General features: G+C 41.4%; 1 protein-coding gene across 2 annotated transcripts in view; it reads left to right on the top strand.

Moving 5' to 3' along the window:
• BBS9 (Bardet-Biedl syndrome 9) overlaps positions 1-21,666 on the top strand; it is a 462,971-nt gene that overhangs the window by 394,187 nt on the left and 47,118 nt on the right. For both annotated transcript variants that reach the window (XM_075826942.1, XM_075826941.1), the window contains one exon: positions 1,218-1,400. In XM_075826942.1, the coding sequence (XP_075683057.1) occupies positions 1,218-1,400 (183 nt within the window). The remainder of the gene's footprint in view (positions 1-1,217; positions 1,401-21,666) is intronic.

Here is a 21,666-nt window from a genome sequence, read left to right as displayed (position 1 = left end):
TAGTGTTCTTACTGTGCTATGAGGTTTGCACACACTACATTTAATGCTTTAGTATATCCGGCCCAAACACTCCCTCCAAATGCTCCTGGCCCGGCCCCTCTGTCAAATTTTAGAACCCATTGTGGCCCGCGAGTCAAAAAGTTTGCCCACCCCTGATCTAACCGGTACATTTCATCTTGGTTATTCCTTCCATTGATTTAATACCTCTTCTGGGCCCATATTATTGACTATTTCCAGAATAATTTTCAGTATTACGTTATTTCCCCTGCTTTTAGGAATTCTATAGTTGAAAAAAAAGAATTCTTTCAAGATGTATCCTGAGCAAATCTGTCTTTTAATTGTTTCTTTAGTCCGCTGTGATTAGGAGTATTCCCATTTAGGCAGTTATATGTCATAAAAGCCTAATAGGTTCGGGTTCCACCTCTGACACCCTCACCTATCGGGAGTACATGGGTCCGCTCCATTGTGCGTGACCCTCTCCATTGATGTTTATGGGAGTTATGAGAGCTGAGCGTAGCCACCTCTCTATTGAACTCTAGGAGACTGTGGCGGTTTTGTATCAGCCAATAGGTGAGGGTCCCATAGGTGGGACCCACACCGATCAGCATTTATGGCATATCATGTGCATTAGCCATAAATACTTAATATGGGAATACCCATTTAAGTTTTAATAGCCTTTTAGGAAACTACAGGTCACACTGGATTGCAAGAATTGCTAAAATACAAACTCCACTCCTTATTCCTACAGTCATATTTACTATTGTTAGTTTGTCTTGTTCTTTCCAACCATGTCATCCTGTCAAAACTGTTTACTGAGTGTTCTACAATTCAATGAAATCTAAATGTTCTATATATAAAATGTGGAATTAAAGACAAATGAATAGGCATTTATGGCAACTAGTGCTGACAAAAAACATTTGCAATTCGACATAAGTTTTAATTTTTCTTGTGCTAGTAAGAAAATAAAAACTGTGATCTCTTTGATTGATATGGGTAGTACATGCAGATAACATATTTCCTGGAGTAAGAAAACGATATTCTCTATATACTGTACAGTATGGAGCTTCAGTTTGGGCCCATAGAATTCTATGGATTTATTAATACAGCTCCATAATACAGCCATGGTAATAAGCACTAACTCTAATTGATGATGCTTTTGTGTTTTCTGTCCTTGCTCAAACATGAGATCATTTGAACTGTCTTTATTTGTTCTGTAGGTAATAGGTATAGCGGATGCCACTGAGGAACTGCAGAACAACCTCTTCCGGGCATTCATAAAACTGAAGACTGCGACGCAGCTGGTAATTGTATTGATTGGACTCTGGCAGAAACTTAGTAAAGATCAAATCAGCATTTTGGAAGCCACTTTTTTACCATTGCAACAGGATGGTCAAGAATTGGTAAGATGATTATGCTATTGTAGTATTTTTCTCAAGGGTTTTTGATGCTTACATGTTAAAATATATCCAGATAAGGTTTCTTTATTGAAAGTAGTAGAAAGGTTGTATTCCATTGGTTCATCTACAGAATGGTACGAGTGGTGCCAAAGGTCATTATTGTAAGCCTGTTTATCCCGGAGAGACCGACTTCTCCTCAGCACTTTTCTTTCTATTGGAGGCTACTCTATCATATTGCACTGGAACGAGCCTAGCTATAAAAAAAAGTAACATGTACATGGGCAGTATGGTGGGCACATAACTAAGGATTTTCATTTCTTTGTTGTGTACTTAAAGAAAAATCATAATGGTTGTAGCATCCACAGCCGCGGACCATCGGGATTACTCACCCCTCGACGGTCGCAGCCATGGACTTGTGAGTTCTGGCCCGCATCTCCTCCCCTCACTTCTCCTCTGCACATGTAGAACATTAATTAGCCCATAATCACCCTGGACTATAAGAAGGGTTCTGCCCTTTTACTCCTTGCCTGAGCTTTGTTTGTATTCCTCTGTTAGCCTTGCAAAAGGTCCAGTAGTCGTATCCTGTTCCCTGTGTTCCCGTGCCCTGCTACCCGTATCCTGTATCCCGTGCTGTTCTTGTTCTTGTGCCATCTCTAGTGTGGAGTCGCGTTGTGCTGTCTATTACGCCTGCTGTGTTACACCACGTCAGGTATCCTCCGCCACGTCTTGCATCACCTGCTGCCAAAGATCCCGTCTGTGCCTAGCCGTTACTACTGTCTCGACTATCACAGGTACCCTTGTGCTTGGACTATATACATTGACTTGGTGTTTGGCCAGCTTCTATGCCACTACGGCGATGAGGCCCAGTGGGTCCACACACCCACAGATCGTGACAATGGTGAATCTTATTTGCTATGTGCACGGGCCCTGTATGGCGGCGCAGAGTCTCTACTTATCTGTATTACGAACCCATAGGCAATCTGTGTGTGTTGCAGGGTGCCCATGTGAGGCGCTATATTCTCCTCTGGAAGCCATTATTCTCGGGAAGAGGAGCTCTGTAATATGGCATGCATGTGAGCATACTTGATTTTTTTTTCTCATAGATACAAACAGAATCTAAGAAAAAAAAAAGAACCCTGTGTGCCAACCCAGAGGCACACAGGGTTGGCATAAGGAGTCTCTGTATTACAGACCTATACATCATAAATCTATAAAGCAATCGTGTGCATGAGGCTTTAACCACTGAAAAATTACATAGTGCATGTAGGTTGCCTCTTTCCGCAGCACTAATGTTATTTTTAATCTTTGTGATGGGCTTGGTATTAGAGCATGAAGAAAGAATAATGACTATTGGAAAATCAGACAAAAGAGACATTGCTTATGATAGTACCCAATATATATTAGTACTGCCAAAATGACTTTGTATAGTATTTTAAATATGAACTTAGACAGCTGTAGGTTGCCATGGAGAGTTTATATATACATCGACATTTCTCCGAAATATCTGGTCTGTGACACTCTCGTAAGCTAGTTGATCAGGAAGGCTCAGTGGGAGGGTAGCTAAAGTTCACCCTTCAGGCTGAAACAACCTGCAGATGGAGAACCTGACTGTCCACGCTCATTGGAAAATACATTTACAAAAAATATTTGTTAAAACTAAATTTGTTGAGACGCAAAATAAAATTACTGGCAGACAAAGTAATGAAGTGACGGTAATCAGAAAAGCAGTTGGATTGAGCTGCGGTTGTAATCCTAAACACATTAGAGGAGTCAACTTCATAAACCTCCCAGCTTGGGTTCTCACAGCCTCAGTGCTCTATGTGCAAGTGTTGGAAAGTCTGCATATTGGAGAGTCTATTCCATTATATACAATGTAACATCTATCTGCCAGTTCATGCATCAACCTTCAATCTCAACCAAACAACATTGAAAATCACAACTGTGAAATGTGAGTTTGATTACTTCTAGACAGTCCCACTGGATGTATCTGTGGATTCCGATAGTAGTGTCGTCCAGCAAATGTTGTCTGTTTTCTCATTTTGCGTTCGTGGAAGTTGGCGTTTTATATACTTCAAATTAAGACCAAAAAAACTCAAAAATGATTCTCCTGTTAGAGTAAAATCAACACTGGGATAAAATATTTATGTCTCTGATATAACATCAGTATTGCCAGAGGAATAGCTTGAAGCCGCATAATTTGTACCTGAACTCTCACACCCGAAGCTCATAGTTTCCCTGCCCATTCATGTATATGATACCTGCTATGCATTTCTGAGAGCCAAAACTCTTATTTACATTACAGATGTAGCCGTCTTTATCTTGACCTTTAACGCATTAATTACATAGGGGCAAGATCCCTTATCTTGACTTTTCCAATGGCTTTTGTTGTGTGATATCACGCTGCAGCAAGTTATCAGAGTCAAGATAAAGATGGCTACATCCGTACCTACGCATAGAAAAATAAATAACATTACCATGCCCATCATATAGTTTCGTTGGTCTCTACAGTTCTAGTTTTTTTGCAGCAGAGAAATTTAAATGGTACTTTTAGGAGATCCACTCATACATATGTTTGCTTTGTGTGCATTCTAAATGCTTTCTTTATATATTTTTGCTTTCATCTATTTTTTTTATAGTCTAGAACCTATCACAGGGAAACATTTGCATGGAGTTTCTATGTTCCACTGATGTTCTCTTGGGTTTCCTCCATATAGTCAGGTTTCCATCCATACTCCATAAAAATACTTATACGTTAATTGCTTTTCTGTAATGTTGGCTCTAGTGTGTCTGCATGCGTTGGAATATGTTAGAAATAAAAAGCAACAGGAAATAAATAAATACATTTGGAATATGGGGCATTATTTGCGACCTAGAATTTTCCACTTAGCATTTTGGATTAGTTTGCGTGAAAATGTTCCATTCTTCATGTGGATGATATTACTAGCAGTTATTATATTGAGTTCATTTTACTCTCTTCACCGTGTTCATTGATCAGGTGGATATTTTTAACTATGTAGTTATCCAGATGAACCATATTCTCCTTTTCTTTAACCGGGTTTACCCACTAAAGACATTTAGGGCATAGCCACAGTATAGCCACCTTTTGGGACCCTCAACTATTGGGAGAACAGGGAACCCCTGGCCTGCCTGGTGAGGCATCTGCCACATCCTTCGATTTAACTTAACATAACTTAAGTTATGAGGAAAGATTGAAAGAATTAAACCTATTTAGCCTTGAAAAAAGACGACTAAGGGGGGACATGATTAACTTATATAAATATATTAATGGCACATACAAAAAATATGGTGAAATCTTGTTCCTTGTAAAACCCCCTCAAAAAACAAGGGGGCACTCCCTCCGTCTGGAGAAAAAAAGGTTCAAGCTGCAGAGGCGACAAGGCTTCTTTACAGTGAGAACTGTGAATCTATGGAATAGCCTACCGCAGGAGCTGGTCACAGCAGGGACAGTAAGTAGATGGCTTTAAAAAAGGGTTAGATAATTTCCTAGAACAAAAAAATATTAGCTCCTATGTGTAGAAATTTTTCCTTCCCTTTTCCCTTCCCTTGGTTGAACTTGATGGACATGTGTCTTTTTTCAGCCGTACTAACTATGTAACTATGTAACTTATGGGAGTTGCGGAAACAGCCAACCCAGCTTGGCCTGATAGTTTGGTGTCCCAAATGTCTTTGGTGGGGAAACCCCATTAAGCTAATTTTAGATAAGCTAGTGTCAAGCTTAAACAAACAATGAAATCTTATCATGATGTAAATAATTTACAAGCATCATGTAAAACATATCTACAGAAGCTCAACTAATTTTAGCAATGATCATGTGAAATCGTTTTGTTGGTTTCAGAAGCATAATACATTTCTACGCGTTTGCTATGTTGGCCAATTTAAAACTGGCCTGTAGGAACCCCCCCCCCTAAAAAAAAAAAAAATTAACAACATATGCTGGCATGATAGATTACTTTTTTTCCCTTATGTGATATATTAGTGAGAAAAGACTGTGCATGACAGGCAGTAAGAGAACAAGAATAGAGTCAAATATGATACTGCAGACACAAATGGAAGAGACAAATGCTGTAAAAACTATTGTTAAACTAAACTCGACACGGAAAAAATAGGGTGTCAAAAGTTTATTCATTACCTGCTTACCATTTGTATGTTATCACTGGGATTTAGATGATCTGATTTACACATATTGTGTATATAATATAATGTTAGTGGTATAGGGTTGTAATAGGGGTAATAGAGGCAGAGACTGAGATGACAGTTCTCCTTCCTTTTACTTATGTAGACGTTGCAAACAACTTGAAACAGCAGTATTATAATAATAAATGTGAGCTTGATTGGAATTCACACAACAGTCTATAGCTTCTTTATGATATTCCGAAGCTGTGGTGTTACCTACTATATCAATCCTGTTATGACACACCACAGTATTTCACTCCACTTATGATGATATTCAACACCCTTGTGACTCCTTACTTGTTCCACACTCCAGGACCCCTCTTCTTATAAGTTTTTTTGTGTGCTTTTATTCTGATTCTCTTTCCAATCATTATTCCAGTACTTACTCCGGTTATTTTCCCTGAGAACTCTGTTGAAGCAGGCCAGCTTTCTTTTTGAGTTGCTGTGTCTACCCCAGGCTGATAGCTTCTTAGCACCACAATCCCTCCGACCGACAGACTCATGATGAACTCAGCTGTATCTTTCTCTCTCCGATCTCTGCATCAAGGCCCCGCTCTCCTTGCTGCCAGACTTTCTTGTACAACTTCCGAAACAGAATCCTGCCTTCTCACCACATCTAACGGTGCGCACCACTTCCTCTTCAGATCTCCTCTGCTGCTCTAGCACTCTTGCCACCGCTCTCTGCTGACCAACCCGGATGCTGCAACCTCAGCCAAGTCTTTACCATCCCTGTGGGTTGCAAGGCGATCAATCTGTACAGTTTTGTGCCCCACATGACCACCAGCCATTAGCATTTATCTACAGTATGTTACTTATTGCTACATAGTGCCAACATATTTGGCAATGCTGTACAGAGGTTTTGTGTTTTCAGGGGGGGTTTACACAGTCGTTTCCCTAATTCAAGTAAAACCATTTACTCTAGGGCCATATTAATTGGAGCATAACTTGCAAACTCTTTGCATATTTTGCCATAGCCGGATTTGAACTGTTGTTTAACACCATTGAATGTAACATTTCATCCTGCAGCCACCTGGAATTGGGTATTTAAAGTATGCAAATCCAAGTCAATAAGGTACCGATGAAGAGGTTTCTTCAATTCTCCAGCGGCATCTCATACAGCCTGTACTGCAGTAAAGATGTGTCATTGGGTCTGCAGGCGTCAAACATGCCATAATGTCCTCTCCTAAATAGTCCTGATAGTATAACAGGCTCCCTTTTCCTACCGCTGCTTTATATGCAGGACACATTTTACTATAATTGTGAACAAGGTACAATTATATTTATATTTTAAATTCATTTTGATTCTTAGGTCAAATTTCAGAATCTTCATCTTCATTTTTCCATATGAATAAAATGACCAGACTGCAGTTTTTCTCACTAAGTGCCTATTACCACAGATATCCATCATTGACAAAGGCATTTGGTCACATTATAAAGCACTGCAGCTTTTGGAAATTATTGGTGGTCCAAACTTATGGATCATCTGACATTTAACTAAGACCAAGATAATTTTTGGCAGAATTTGCTCTCCAACAACCATAGCGAAAGAGTCCCTATCCTTGAATGCTCTCATTATGGTATGCAAATAATTTGGACAGGAGTTTAGGTAATTGCAAAAAAACACACATTGGAAGTGTATCATAAAGTTTATTAAATTTCCAGTTTGTGACAATAACTCTTTTTTATTTCACGGATTGTAATTACAAGTGATTAATGGAGAGTTGAATGACTTTCTTTGTGTCTGTACTATAAATTTTTGGCTGTGCTCTATGCAAAAGCATCTCCAGGACATCACTTTAAAGGCAAGTACCATACTATTTGCTATATACAACTATTAGGAAAGATGGAAATGAAGTCATAAGCCTTTCAAACTAGATTGACAAGTTTGATGCCCAAGTGTATGTCGCCATTTTGCAGAATAGATGCTTAATCAAAAGCTATTTAAAAAAATATTAATAGTGGTGATTTATCATAGGAAATAATATCACTTCAATGACAAAAATTAACTATTTAAATTAAACACATTTAGACAGTGTACAAGACTGGATCTGTAATTATAAGACTGATAAAATGGACATTTTAGTCGAAATCTATATGTGTAGTACATCCATATATATACTGAACCAATGTATGTGCTGACATTTTGATATGGCGCAATAAATAATGTGTAGTTCCATCACTTTATGTGCTGAAATAAAACCATCTGCTAACACCCAGAGAAGCTCTTGGAAACACGGATAAGGCCCCGTTCACATCATTTATTTTTTTTGCCTATGTTTAACATACATGCCGGGAAAAGCTCCTGACGTATACTTAAAATGTAGGCTGTGATACCCTAAGGCTATAATGGTATCCATTTAACAGATACATCATGAACTCTCATGACCCTTTTCATGACTTTTCCATTAAATGGATACCATTATAGCCTATGCGTAATGGATGTCACTGTTAGGTATTCATCACAGGCATACGTCATCCATAAACTATTAAGATATCCATTTAATGTATAGGTCATAAAAAGCCCATGATGTATACGAGGCATACATCACCCATAGGTGCCTATGTTAAAGTAGAGTATACCGATCGGAATGCTTTTTTTGCAGATCTTGTGTGATGTAATAGTGTAGTCTGCTATTCTATTCCATACCTTAAAAAAGTTATACAAGTATATAGCAGCCCGATGGACACTCTTTTAACCTCCGTCGGACTATTGGAGCCCTATCGACACGTCTATCATGTACGTCGGGAGCTTTCTATGCACTAGACGTAGAGAAAAAAATGAAATGTGAACAGGGTTTCAGAATATCCACTGCCTATGCCTTTGTTGAAGGTGCAGTAAGAGGAAAAAGCCCTCAAAATATATACTGGAAATTTGGTTTGGTTTAATTGTCCCACCTGTGATCATCTTTACAATGAGCTATACCATAAATAAAGCTCAGTGGTTTACACTGTTGCCTTGTAGCACTGGTTTCTTAAAGAAGACCTGTCACCAGTTCAGTAAAGCCCAATTTCCTCATGACATAGGCACTGTCTCACTGATGATGTCACTGTAATTTGTGTCCCAATCCATTTTTTACTTTCCGAGTTATGAGCAATTTTCTTATTATGCTAATTAAGCCATACTAGCCACAGGGGTGGTAAAGGGGAGGTTTCACTGGTGGCGGTGTTTGTGTAGGCTGTATGACGCTATCCTATCCACGTCATACAGCTTCTCCCCTTCCCTGCACAGCGTTATCTTGCGATAGAAGCTGAGATCATGATGTGCAGGGAAGGGGAGAAGCTGTATGACACTGATAGGACAGCATTGTAAAGCCTCAGTGTTACCCCTTTGGCTAGTTTAGCCTAATTAGCATAATGAGAAAATGGCTCATAACTCGGAAAGTATAAAACTAATTGGCGTGACAGCGCCTATGACATGAGGGCTTTACTGAACTGCAACAGGTCCTCGTCACGATTGAAACTGTTCAGGGCACATGGAGTTTGTATATTCTCTGTTTTTATTTGGGCTTATCCCACACTCCATAGACCTAATTGAAGGTCAACTGGCTTTCTGTGAAATTGGCCCTAAATGAGTGTGGGTCTGTATTTAAAAAGAATACAAAAATGATTGTCAACCATGAGTAGCTCATGTCACTGTATAATTCTTTTTCTACAACATTGAATTATATCCGTGCTATATAAATAATAAATGACGTAATGTAGGAGTATCATAACTTGTGTCCCTGTCAACGGAAAGCTTCTTGACTAGCTTATTGCAATATTTATCCAGATTTATTGAGTGAAAGCGCCGTTATCCATAAGAACTATATATACAGCAGTTGATATTGGCATGTGTGGGCTTTGTGTATGATTATAATCTCACATCTTATCTGCTTTGGACAAGTTATGTGTAAAATATAGGTCAGGTATCTGATTTATGCTACCCTCATGTCAAGCACTGGTCCTGTAAAGTTAGTCTGGAGTACACCCTTACACGCCGATAATTTAATGTCTGCCTCTCATCTGGAAACTAATCTAGAGCACAGCAGGTTTATTTTAAAGTGTATTTGAGAACCTAATGGATGCTGCTTCTCTGTTAAGAATCCAAACAAATATATTTGTGGTTTATCCAAAATAACCGTAAAAAGGTCTGAATATTTTTATTTATTTACTGCAGGGATTTTATGACTGTGCTGGGTTTGTCTTCACATCAGTGAAAATTACATACAGACTACTTGGCTATCTGATGTTAAAAATAAAAGAAACTATTTTTGGGGTTATAAGCTTTAACCTGAAATTCCCTCAGTAAACAGCAAACCTGACCATTTTGCTTTTACGACTTTTAAGTGTAATTTAATTTAATGTTCTTATAAAACTGTATTTTTGGAATAGATGGTGAATATTTTGATATATCTTGTTTCTAAATATTGAGTTGTGGAGGGGAATTGCTATATATATATATTCACCATTTAGACATAACATTAATACCACCTGCCTAATATTATGTAACTTCCCCTCGTGCAGCAAAAACATCTCTGGCCCATTTAAACATGGATTCCAAAAGACCTGTGAAGGTGTACTTTGGTATCTGGTACCAAGATTTTAGCAGCAGATCCTTTAAATCCTGAAAGAGAACGGACTCGTTTTTCCAGCACATCCCACAGATGCTTGGTCAAACTCTTTGAAGCCTTTGTCATTTTCCTCAAATTATTCCTGAACAATTGATGCTGAGGGGCAGGGCTCATTACCTCCTAAGACCTCCATGCACACAACCGTGCAGTATTTACAGTAAGTACATACTGCATTGGCGGGCCGCAGATTGTCCCCCACATTTATGGACCATGCTCACATTAAAAAGTATAGGAGCACAAAATAGAACTTGTCTTATTTTTTGTGGGTAATTTCTACGGCCCGGACATGGAGTGGTTTGAGGGGTTGTTTTTTGCGTGGCGGGTTGTAGTGTTTTTAATACCTTTTTGAGGACACCACTTTTTTTTCTTATTTTTTGGTCAGCTAAGATTACCTAATTTTGTCTGGTTTTGTTTGTTTTTTTACGGCGTTCACCCCGCAGGTTATATAATGTTGTATTGTAATAATTGGGACTAGGGCTGGGTGATTAATCAAATTAATTCTGTTTTTTAACAGAATCGTTGAATCGATTCTTTAGTCGCGCCGTGCTCGTCACCTGCTAGGTCTGCCCCATCTGACAAGCTGAGCCCCGTTCTGTCCCTGCTTCCCCAAGGAACTGCTTTTCTGTACTGAACAAAATGACACCGTATGGAACAGCAATTCCGTGGGGAAGCAGGGACTTACACCGCCCTGTAGATACTACCTTCCCTTGTAGATAGCGCTACCACCCTATTGTAGATAGCAGCCCCTTTGTAGATAGCGCCACCACCCCGCTGTAGATAGCACCCCCTTTGCAGATCGCACCCCCACCCCCGTTGTAGATCGCACCCCCACCCCCTTCTAGATCGCACTGCTCTTGTGGTTTCCACCCCCTCTTGTAGATCGCAGCACCCCCCCATCCTTCTTATAGATAGTGCCACTGTAGCTGTCACTAGGAACTGAATCCCTGGTCAGGTGTTCAACAACCTCTGGCCGGGGATTCAGCTCCTAGTGGCAGCTACAGTGGCGCGATCTACAAGGAAGGGAGGGGTGCTACAATCTACAAGGGGGGTGAGAGTGCTATCTACATGTGGGGGTGCGATCTACAAGGGGGGATCTATAAGGGGGGTGGGGGTGCGTTTTAATTGTGGGGGTGCAAGCTACATAAGAGGGGGCGTGCTGCGATCTACAAGGGGGTGTGGGGGTGGTGCTGCAATCTACAAGGGGGGTGGGGGTGCTATCGGCAAAGGTGTGTGTTTCACTATGTGTGTGGCACTGTTTCACTATACGTGGGCACTGTGTCACTATATGTGGGCACTGTGGTACTACAGGGACATTGCGTCACTATCTACATGGGCACTGTGGTGTTTTCAGGGGATTGGGACGAAAAAAACCCTGACAAAGGTGATCCATTTGGAGACGCACTGATGCAAAACGGACATGAAAAACGAACAATTGATCACTTTTTATTGGCCATTTTTTTTTTCACTATCGTGTGACTGTGGCCTGAATGACTATAATGCCAGGAGTCCTTTTCACATGTACCATGGTCGGGCCAGCAAATCTGGCTGACACACGGACCATTTTGTCATTTATTTAAATCTCCATTGTTGGGCCGGTACTGCACAGGTTCCTACTCAGACTTCAGACGCTATAATGTAATCTCGCCCCAGAGTGCCCATTCGACGCTATCTGCCTGGCTCTGCTGCAATTTAGACTGTTCTCACCTGCAATGTCGGAGACCGGCTGAGGTGGTGACGGGCAGAGAGGGATGTTAGTGCATGCAGTGCATAATTGATTATAGATTCTGTTAACCTGTTCCCTGCCAGGGAAAACTGAAGTTATAATCAATTACATATACATTTTTCCAATTATATTTCTGATAAAAAAGTATTTGCAGAGGTTAAAAGTTCTGAAGTTACATACAATTATTATAGCAATATATTACAAATTATTTATATAAAGAAAATAATTTATTAAAGTGTAACTGTACGAGGGGGTAGTGCTATCTACAGGGACGGTGGCGCTATCTTCAAGGGGGTGTGCCACTATCTGCATCGGCACTGTGGCACTATATAGGGGAACTAACTACATGGGCACTGGCACTAGGGGCATCTAAGGGGGCATTATACTTTATGGGGGTATCTAAGGTGGCATTATACTGTATGGGGCAGTTATGAGATCATCATACTGTATGGAGAAGCTATAGAGGCTTTATAGTATATGGGGCAGCTGTGGGGGAGTTATACTGCATGGTGGCAGCTAAGGGGGCTTTATACTGAATGGAGGCAGCTATGGGGGCATTATACTGTATGGGGAAGCTATATCGGCATTACACAGTATGGGGCAGCCTTTGGGGGCATTCTACTGTACGGCAGCAGCTATAGGGCATTATACTGTATGCAGCAGCTATGGGGGCATTATGCTACATGGGGTTATTAAGATCTATGGGGCAGCTATGGGGCATTATACTGTATGGGGCAGCTATGTGGGCATTACACTGTATGGGGGCAGCTATAGGGGCATTGTGCTGTATGGGGGAATTTGGGCATTATACTGCATGGGGGCATCTGTGTGGGCATTATACTGTATGGGGGCATCTGTGTGGGCTTCATACTGTATGGGTCCATCTATGGGGGCATTATACTGTATGGTGGCAGCTATGGGGGCATTATACTGTATGGTGGCAGCTAGAGGGCATTATACTGTGTTGAATGCAGCTAGATTACATTATACTGTGTTGCTATGCATGCCGCATCGGTTGTCCCTCTTTGTGATACTTGAAAGTTGGGAGGTATGGAGGAATCCCGGCCAAAGCGTTGCCAAACTGAATCTTTGCCCTGGGTGCTGGAGAACCCCAAATTGATTTATTTTTTTCATTCCCCTGAAAGAAATTATAATGATTAGTCAAGAAATTATATGTACCCCATAATGATACCAATAAAAACTATAGCTCATCCTGCAAAAAACAAACATGATATGGCTACATCAATGGAAAAATATTAGTTATGGATTTCAGAATGCAGCGAATAAAACATGTTTTTATTGTGAAAAAGTACTAAAAAGTAAAAACAACCTTTACATATATGGTATCGCCGCATTCACACCTACCTGTATAATATCGTTAACATGTTATTTTTACTGCAGGGTAAATAGCATTCTCTTTAAAAAAAAAAATGTGTAAAACCTAATCAATAAATTATATGTACCTTCAAAATGATGCTATTGAAAAGCAAGCCCTCATAGACCTTTATCGATGGAAAAAATAAAAAACTTATGGCTCTTAGAATGTGAGGTTGAAAAACTAAAATGCTCATTAAGGCCCAGACAGGCCTGGTCGTTAAGGGGTTAAAACATTCCACTTGCTGAGGCATCCTTTGTAATACTTTTATAGAAGTTCTGTTTGTGTCCTGGATATATCCTACTATTTCTGAGACCAGATATAACTATCTCACAGCTAACTTCCTGTCAGCCATATAAGCTTTTATGTCACTTTCAGGTCTCCCGGGCATCCAGTCACAGTGAAGAACTTACTCCTCTCTTCTTGGCTAAATGCCCATAGAGTGTGAAATATGATCTGGTATTAGTGACTAAATGTTTACTTGTGCATCAAAGATGTGTCAGAAAGACCTGAGATGCTGATTTGTAGCCTGTAGTGGGGTGGTCAGATAAATGCGTTTTTAGAGTCCCTACAGGGGTGTTTATATATTATTTTTTTTCATCTAACGTTTGTTTCTCTATTGCCCCATTTTTTAACCTGTTAATATACTTACATTTGGAATTCTGCTGCTGTTCTCTGCTCTGCCCGCTTCTCACGTGACTGCCCGCTCCTCACCTTTTTTAGCCCCATCCACTGACGTGTTGTATACCCATCACATGGTCTAGGAGCATATAGACCTAGAATGCTATTCGGCACGTCACTGGTGACGTATTGTTTCTGGGGCGGAGTCATCATCTGGTATGCAACTCCGTCTTCCTTCTACTTTCTTTACCGGTAGCGCGCCTGTTTGTCTCCCCGCTAATTCCTGTACGGGGACCATGCATGCGCGTTTACCATCTGTGTTCAAGCGGACTCCTGGCATTGTCCTGTACTTTTCTTGGTAACAAAGGTGTTGGGGAGTGGGGTAAACTTTATTAGAGCGTAGATGGTGGGAGGCTAATTGCAGTTAATGGATGGTGCAGCAAATAGGCGATGACAGAGGATTCAAAACTTGAAAGGGACAAGATAAAACTCAGGGAAATAATGGGAAAGGTGTGTGGGTGGGTAACATTTATTGACCATGGTTGGTGGAATTGGAAAGCGATGCATGGAGCAGGATATCGGCGGGGACGAGCGTGGAAGAGACACATGAACTCTAGGGAGGAGCAACATGCTCGCTCATTACAGCCTGCAAGGTATGCAGGGAAATGTAGTATGAGCAGCACGAAACATCAACAAACCGGACCTGGAATATATATATGGTGCGAAACTTGAAATAGACTATGGGTATGTTGAATTTTTTTTTATATGCTTGTCTACGTGTCTTAATGTTCTATATATATATATATATATATATATATATATATACACACACTGCCGTTCAAAAGTTTAGGGTCACTTAGAAATTTCCTTATTTTTGCAAGAAAAGCACAGTTTTTTTCAATGAAGATAACATTAAATTAATCAGAAATACACTCTATACATTGTTAATGTGCTAAATGACTATTCTAGCTGCAAACGTCTGGTTTTTAATGCAATATCTACATAGGTGTATAGAGGCCCATTTCCAGCAACCATCACTCCAGTGTTCTAATGGTACATTGTGTTTGCTAACTGTGTTAGAAGGCTAATGGATGATTAGAAAACACTTGAAAATCCTTGTGCAATTATGTTAGCACCGCTGTAAACAGTTTTGCTGTTTAGAGGAGCTATAAAACTGACCTTCCTTTGAGCTAGTTGAGAATCTGGAGCATTACATTTGTGGGTTCGATTAAACTCTCCAAATGGCTAGAAAAAGAGAGCTTTCATGTGAAACTCGACAGTCTATTCTTGTTCTTAGAAATTAAGGCTATTCCATGCGAGAAATTGCCAAGAAACTGAAGATTTCCTACAACGGTGTGTACTACTCCCTTCAGAGGACAGCACACACAGGCTCTAACCAGAGTAGAAAGAGAAGTGGGAGGCCCCGCTGCACAACTGAGCAACAAGACAAGTACATTAGAGTCTCTAGTTTGAGAAATAGACGCCTCACAGGTCCTCAACTGGCAGCTTCATTAAATAGTATCCGCAAAATGCCAGTGTCAACGTCTACAGTAAAGAGGCGACTCAGGGATGCTGGCCTTCAGGGCAGAGTGGCAAAGAAAAAGCCATATCTGAGACTGGCTAATAAAAGGAAAAGATTAATAAGGGCAAAAGCACACAGACATTGGACAGAGGAAGATTGGAAGAAAGTGTTATGGACAGACGAATCGAAGTTTGAGGTGTTTGGATCACACAGAAGAACATTTGTGAGACGCAGAACAACTGAAAAGATGCTGGAAGAGTGCCTGACGCCATCTGTCAAGCATGGTGGAGGTAATGTGATGGTCTGGGGTTGCTTTGGTGCTGGTAAAGTGGGAGATTTGTACAAGGTAAAAGGGATTTTGAATAAGGAAGGCTATCACTCCATTTTGCAACGCCATGCCATACCCTGTGGACAGCGCTTGATTGGAGCCAATTTCATCCTACAACAGGACAATGACCCAAAGCACACCTCCAAATTATGCAAGAACTATTTAGGGAAGAAGCAGGCAGCTGGTATTCTATCTGTAATGGAGTGGCCAGCGCAGTCACCAGATCTCAACCCCATAGAGGTGTTGTGGGAGCAGCTTGACCGTATGGTACGCAAGAAGTGCCCATCAAGCCAATCCAACTTGTGGGAGGGCCTTCTGGAAGCATGGGGTGAAATTTCTCCCGATTACCTCAGCAAATTAACAGCTAGAATGCCAAAGGTCTGCAATGCTGTAATTGCTGCAAATGGAGCATTCTTTGACGAAAGCAAAGTTTGAAGGAGAAAATTATTATTTCAAATAAAAAACATTATTTCTAACCTTGTCAATGTCTTGACTATATTTTCTAGTCATTTTGCAACTCATTTGATAAATATAAGTGTGAGTTTTCATGGAAAACACAAAATTGTCTGGGTGACCCCAAACTTTTGAACAGTAGTGGGTATATATATATATAAAAGAGCCAATGCTTTAAATGTGCATTTTTTTTAAATGATGGTAACTCGGAAGATAAAGATGAAGATTAGATGCCATTCAGTAGCCTCATTCACAGAAGCAAAGGTAATAGATGGAAATTTTAGGAAACAAATGTAGAAGTTTTATTATACACCTTGAATTCAACCTGAAGAGTTTTAGTTCAAATCTGTACTAATATTACCCTGCAACTAGGGATGGGCGATTAATCAAATTAATTTGATTAATTTGCCTTTGAGTCCTCTGACGATTCTGTGTTTAGACCGAATCATTTAATTCAGTTTAATAATGGCGCCGTGGGGCCAAGCTACAGGAGGAAGCTCCGTCCCGTCACTTCATCGCCTCCTCGTCACTCTTTCCGACGTTCAGTTATGAGTGAGGAGGCGTGAGAGGAGACAGCGTACAGGATGTAACAATGCTGTTATCTCTCACCTCCTGTGGCTGCCCAACGTAATTCTCTGCAGTACTGGCACAGCATGTCAGTACTGCGTCTTCTATTGTCTGGCAGCTTATGAAGTCATAGGCTGCCAGCCATTGGCAGGAGGGCATGGGGGGAATCTAAACTGAGATTGGTGGGCAGGGTTGGAGTGGGCAGGCTGGCAATTTGTATAAGGGAATGGGAGGCAAGGCTAATTCTGCCAGCCTTTTTACAGGCTTTATGAGTGGCTATATGAGTTGTTCTTTAGAGCCCCATGTGAGCTAAAATGGTGGCTTTTTTTTAGCATTTGTTTGTGCCCACAACACACACAAATCAGTACCCTCACTGTATTCCTGTTTTTTTCATCCTTCAGCCCCAGGTGCCTCTGCTGCTATCTCATCATCCCTATCGGCACCTCGCTGCCCCTGATGTAACTCACCAACCCTCCAGGTGCCTATCCACACACCATGTGGCTTGCTGCCCTGGTATTGCCTCCCTACCTGCCAGACATCTCCCTGCCGACATAGTACCTTACTGCCCCTGATGGCACATCTCCACCCCCCTGGTGCCTCACTGTGCCTGACGGTGCCCCTCTAGCCAACAGGATCTTCCCCACCCACCATGCGACTTGCTATCACTAGGAGCACATCCCCATCACCAAGACTTGTGGTGTTTTTTTTGTTTTGTTTTTTTTAGTTCTTTTAACAAAAATAACAAAATCGAGATTCAAATCGTCCATTGGGTTGAAAAAATTTAGATTTCGTTTTTGGCAAAATCACCCAGCCCTACTTGCACCTGTATAAGAATCTGTAACTTTTTGTGTGTTGAGATATGCATTTATTAGAAGAACATTCATGAGTGTGACTGTAGGACAGGTAGCTTCCTGGCAAGCTTGTGTTTATTTATAAAAGGTTGGTGCCAATAGTGCCCCAGAGATTCCATAATGTGTCCCCGCAGACTTTCAGGAGACAGCATTCACCTGCCATGTAACAATGTATTATTTGTATTGTTTTCTAACTTGCGGATCACCTGTCGAGAGATGCTTCAAACAATGCGGCTTTTACCCACAGACTCAACCATTACTTCATTCATTTATATTTTGGCTGAGAAAAAAAAGACTTGCTGTTGTGCTCTCAGATCCCAATAGTAAGTTTCCTTTAGCTTGGCATGCATGTGTTTACCTTCTGTTGCATATGTTCCACTGTCATCTATTTTAATAAAGATAGTCAAGGACACCTTTGATCCTTCTGGTTTTGGAAAGCACATACCTGTCAGAAAGTTCCTGGCACATAATAGACTGTGTATTGTAATGAAACCCTCAACTGTGGAAAATCTCATTTTACAGTGTGTGTAAAGATACATTTACCCGGTAATTAAAGCGGTGTTTATGTTGTAGATTCACACAGATAATGACACACATTACTATTTTACACAAGTTATTGTTAGCACTTTTAGACGTTTTAGTGGTTGTGATGTGAATTTATAGAAATAGGCAGCAGTGCAAGAGCTGATAGTGGAAAATTGTAAAGATTTACATTATTCTTATGATCACTTAAAGTGTAGCTAAACATTTGACAAACTTCTGACATCTCATAGTGACATGTTAGAAGTATGGATTGGTGGGGGTCCGAGCACTGAGATCCCCACCAATCGCTAGAACGAAGCAGCTGAAGTGCTCTTGTGAGTGTTCAGCTGCTTCATGTCTGTTCGGCTTTTTCCGGAAAGCCAATGTATCGGAGTACGGGCTCATAGACTTTCTATTGAGTCCGTACACCGATACATTTATTTCTGGAAAAAGCCGAACAGACACGAAGCGGCTGAGCACTCACACGAGCACTTCAGCTGCTTCGTTCTAGCGATTGGTGGGGGGTCTCAGTGCTCTGACCCCCACCAATCCAAACTTCTGACGTGTCAGAAGTTTGCCAAACATTTAGCTACACTTTAATAATATTTAATATTCTATTAATATTATTTAATAACAATAAAAAACTAATCTGTAAAACGTTTTCTATTTTTCGCACTCCAGTAATTTTAGAAACTCCCGTCAAGTCCCATAATATATGATGCTGTCATAGTTTGCTTAGTCTTACTTTACCTGTAATTCTATTGTAACGTTTTTATGGGAAGTGCTGGATCTAGCCAGAGGCGTAAATTAAAGCTTCTGGGTCCCAGTGTAAAATCTGTAATAGGGCCTCCCACTTACGATGTGCCATTTATACTAAATATTGTTGTGTGTTTTATGCTATAGACAAAACTGACACTTTTTGACTTCACAGATTTAATTAATGAGTCCTGCATGTTTAGTAGATTACACAGTGTATAGTAGTAGATTTAGTAAATTGAAGGGGTTTTCTGTGTTCATAAAAAATATGAAAATGGGTTTTAATAATACAATATCTATGTACTTATCTTTTACATCCCCCACTGCTCCCACAATTAGGCTTTCCTGGTACCCCACCAGTCTTTGTTTACTACTCTGCAACAATAAAGTTTCTACTTAACCCCTGACATCGGCAGCCAATCAGTGGTCACAGTGGTGGCACATAGACCTCTCTTACGTCACGATTGCGGACAGTGGCTAGTTGCCATGGTCATGTGTCGAGGCAACATGGTGTCGCTGCAGCAAAGAAAACAAAGACTGGTTGTAGGGTTTTTATTGTTATTTATTTTTTATGTGGCTGGAAAATCTAAAGGCACATGCAGGAAGTGTTGTCATAGGGATGCTGCATTTATCTAAGCACTAATAACATAGCATAGTAGTAAAACAATACAAACAATGTATTTATGTACGGTGAAGGATCTTTTATGTAACACTTCTGGTTGTTCGCATCGCTGTGTGACTATGAAGGGTCTGGTAATGGAGTCATTACTATACTTTACCTCTCACTGGTATGCATTCTACAAACCATGTCTAACAAGCTTTTACTATCAGGCTGATTGCAGACGAAATTAAAGTGCAGACATGAAGGCGAATTTCTTTGACTTGACATTCCCCATGAATAGAACTATTCATTAAGTGAACCTTAAACTGATCTTTTCACCTCTCTTCTACTTGGTTAATCCTCCCTCGGGCTGCTACAGAGCAAAAGTTAAATGGCCTATGATAAACTGTAGGTGGTCTGAGTTGTTCATTTACTTGGGGACAGCTAACCACATCATTAGATCATAATCCTCCAATCCTGGGTGATGCGGATGATAACTCGTGTATGTGATAGTGGTCTCCTTCATAAGGGAGTGTTACTTTTCTAATCGGTATGTCATTGATGATGGGTCAATATCTGCCAGTGCTTTTTTACTCTTCGTTGCATTCACCAGGCGGTCAACACAACTCGTACACTTGTCAAGGATACATGTGTTCTTATGGTCACTATAGCAAACCAGTTATGATGGCAGTTTTATATGGAAAGGGGACAAGCTTACGCACACCAGCAGGGCCGCCATCAGGAATTTCAGGGCCCCCTACAGCTACATTTTCTGGGCCCCCCTACCGTGGCACCGCCTGTTAACGGTACTCCGTCCAGAACTATATCATGGTACCCAGGGCCGCCATCAGGGGGGGTATTAGGGGTACTGATGTGAGAGGCCCGGCCAAACCTAATTGAAAGGGGGGCCCGGCAAACTGCCGCGACTTGCCTTTGGCAGAAAAAAAACAGGCCCCTGCAATGGGGCCCATTTTTTTCACCAAAAGAATGTCGTGAGCTGCGGGCCCCCCTTTCAATTAGGTTTGGCCGGGCCTCTCACATCAGTAACCCTAATACCCCCCCTGATGGCGGCCCTGGGTAGCATGGGGGTCGTCATGGGGGCCGTCAAAGATCGCCGCCCGTGCGACCGATCGCGCGCACCCGCAAACTCCCGCGCATGCGCACCCGCGACCGCCTGGAACCGCGCACCGAATTTTGAGGCAGATTTTGACCTGCCCACACTATCTTGCCGCGTTTTTTGCCCACGGCGATTGAGGACAGCAGACAAAAAACGTAGCGAATAATGCATTTTCTGCCTCCCATTGATTTCGATGGGAGGTCAGAGGCGGAACCGCGGCAAGAAAGGACGTGCTGCTTTTTCTTTTTTCCGCGACTGGCTCCCATTGATTTCAGATTAAATCAATGGGAGGCGGTTTTGGAAGTTGTTTGGTGCTGATTCTGACGCAGTGTCCGAGTCAATATCAAGGCCCAAAAACTCTGTGAACTGGGCCTTATTGTTAGGGCTTATTCAGACGAACGTGTAATACATCCGTGCAACGCGCGTGATTTTCACGCGCCTCGCGCGGTCCTATGTTACTCTATGGAGCTGTTCAGACTGTCAGTGATTTTCACGCAGCGTGTGTCCGTGTGTCCGCTGCGTAAAACTCACGACATGTCCGATATTTGTGCATTGTTCGAGCATCACGCACCCATTGAAGTCAATGGGTGCGTGAAAATCCCGCCCAGCACTTCCGCAGCCGTATAAACTATGAATGAAAACAGAAATGCACCACGTGCTACAAACATACAAACAGAGTGTCATAATGATGGCGGCTGCGCGGAAATCACGCAGCCGCGCATCATACGCTGCTGACACACGGAGCTGTTATGGACCTTTTGAATGCGCAAAACGCCATGTTTTTGCGCGCGCCAATAGCACACGCTTGTGTAAATCCGGCCTTAGGGTAGGAACACACTAGGCATGAACACTGCGGATTTTATGCAGCACATTTTATTGTGGAAAATCCGCAGCGTATTACAGTCGCAGCAGAGTGGATGAGATATGAACAAATCTCATTCACACGCTGCAAAAATAATGGACCTGCAGTGTGTCTTTTTAAGCCGCAGCGTGTCAATGTATTCTGTGGGATCGCTGCTCCTCTGTTGC

Source organism: Rhinoderma darwinii, chromosome 5 (assembly GCF_050947455.1).
Source record: "Rhinoderma darwinii isolate aRhiDar2 chromosome 5, aRhiDar2.hap1, whole genome shotgun sequence".
NCBI lineage: Eukaryota > Metazoa > Chordata > Amphibia > Anura > Rhinodermatidae > Rhinoderma > Rhinoderma darwinii.
The sequence above is the reverse complement of the archived record's forward strand: the minus strand, read 5'-3'. Positions and strand labels throughout refer to the sequence as shown.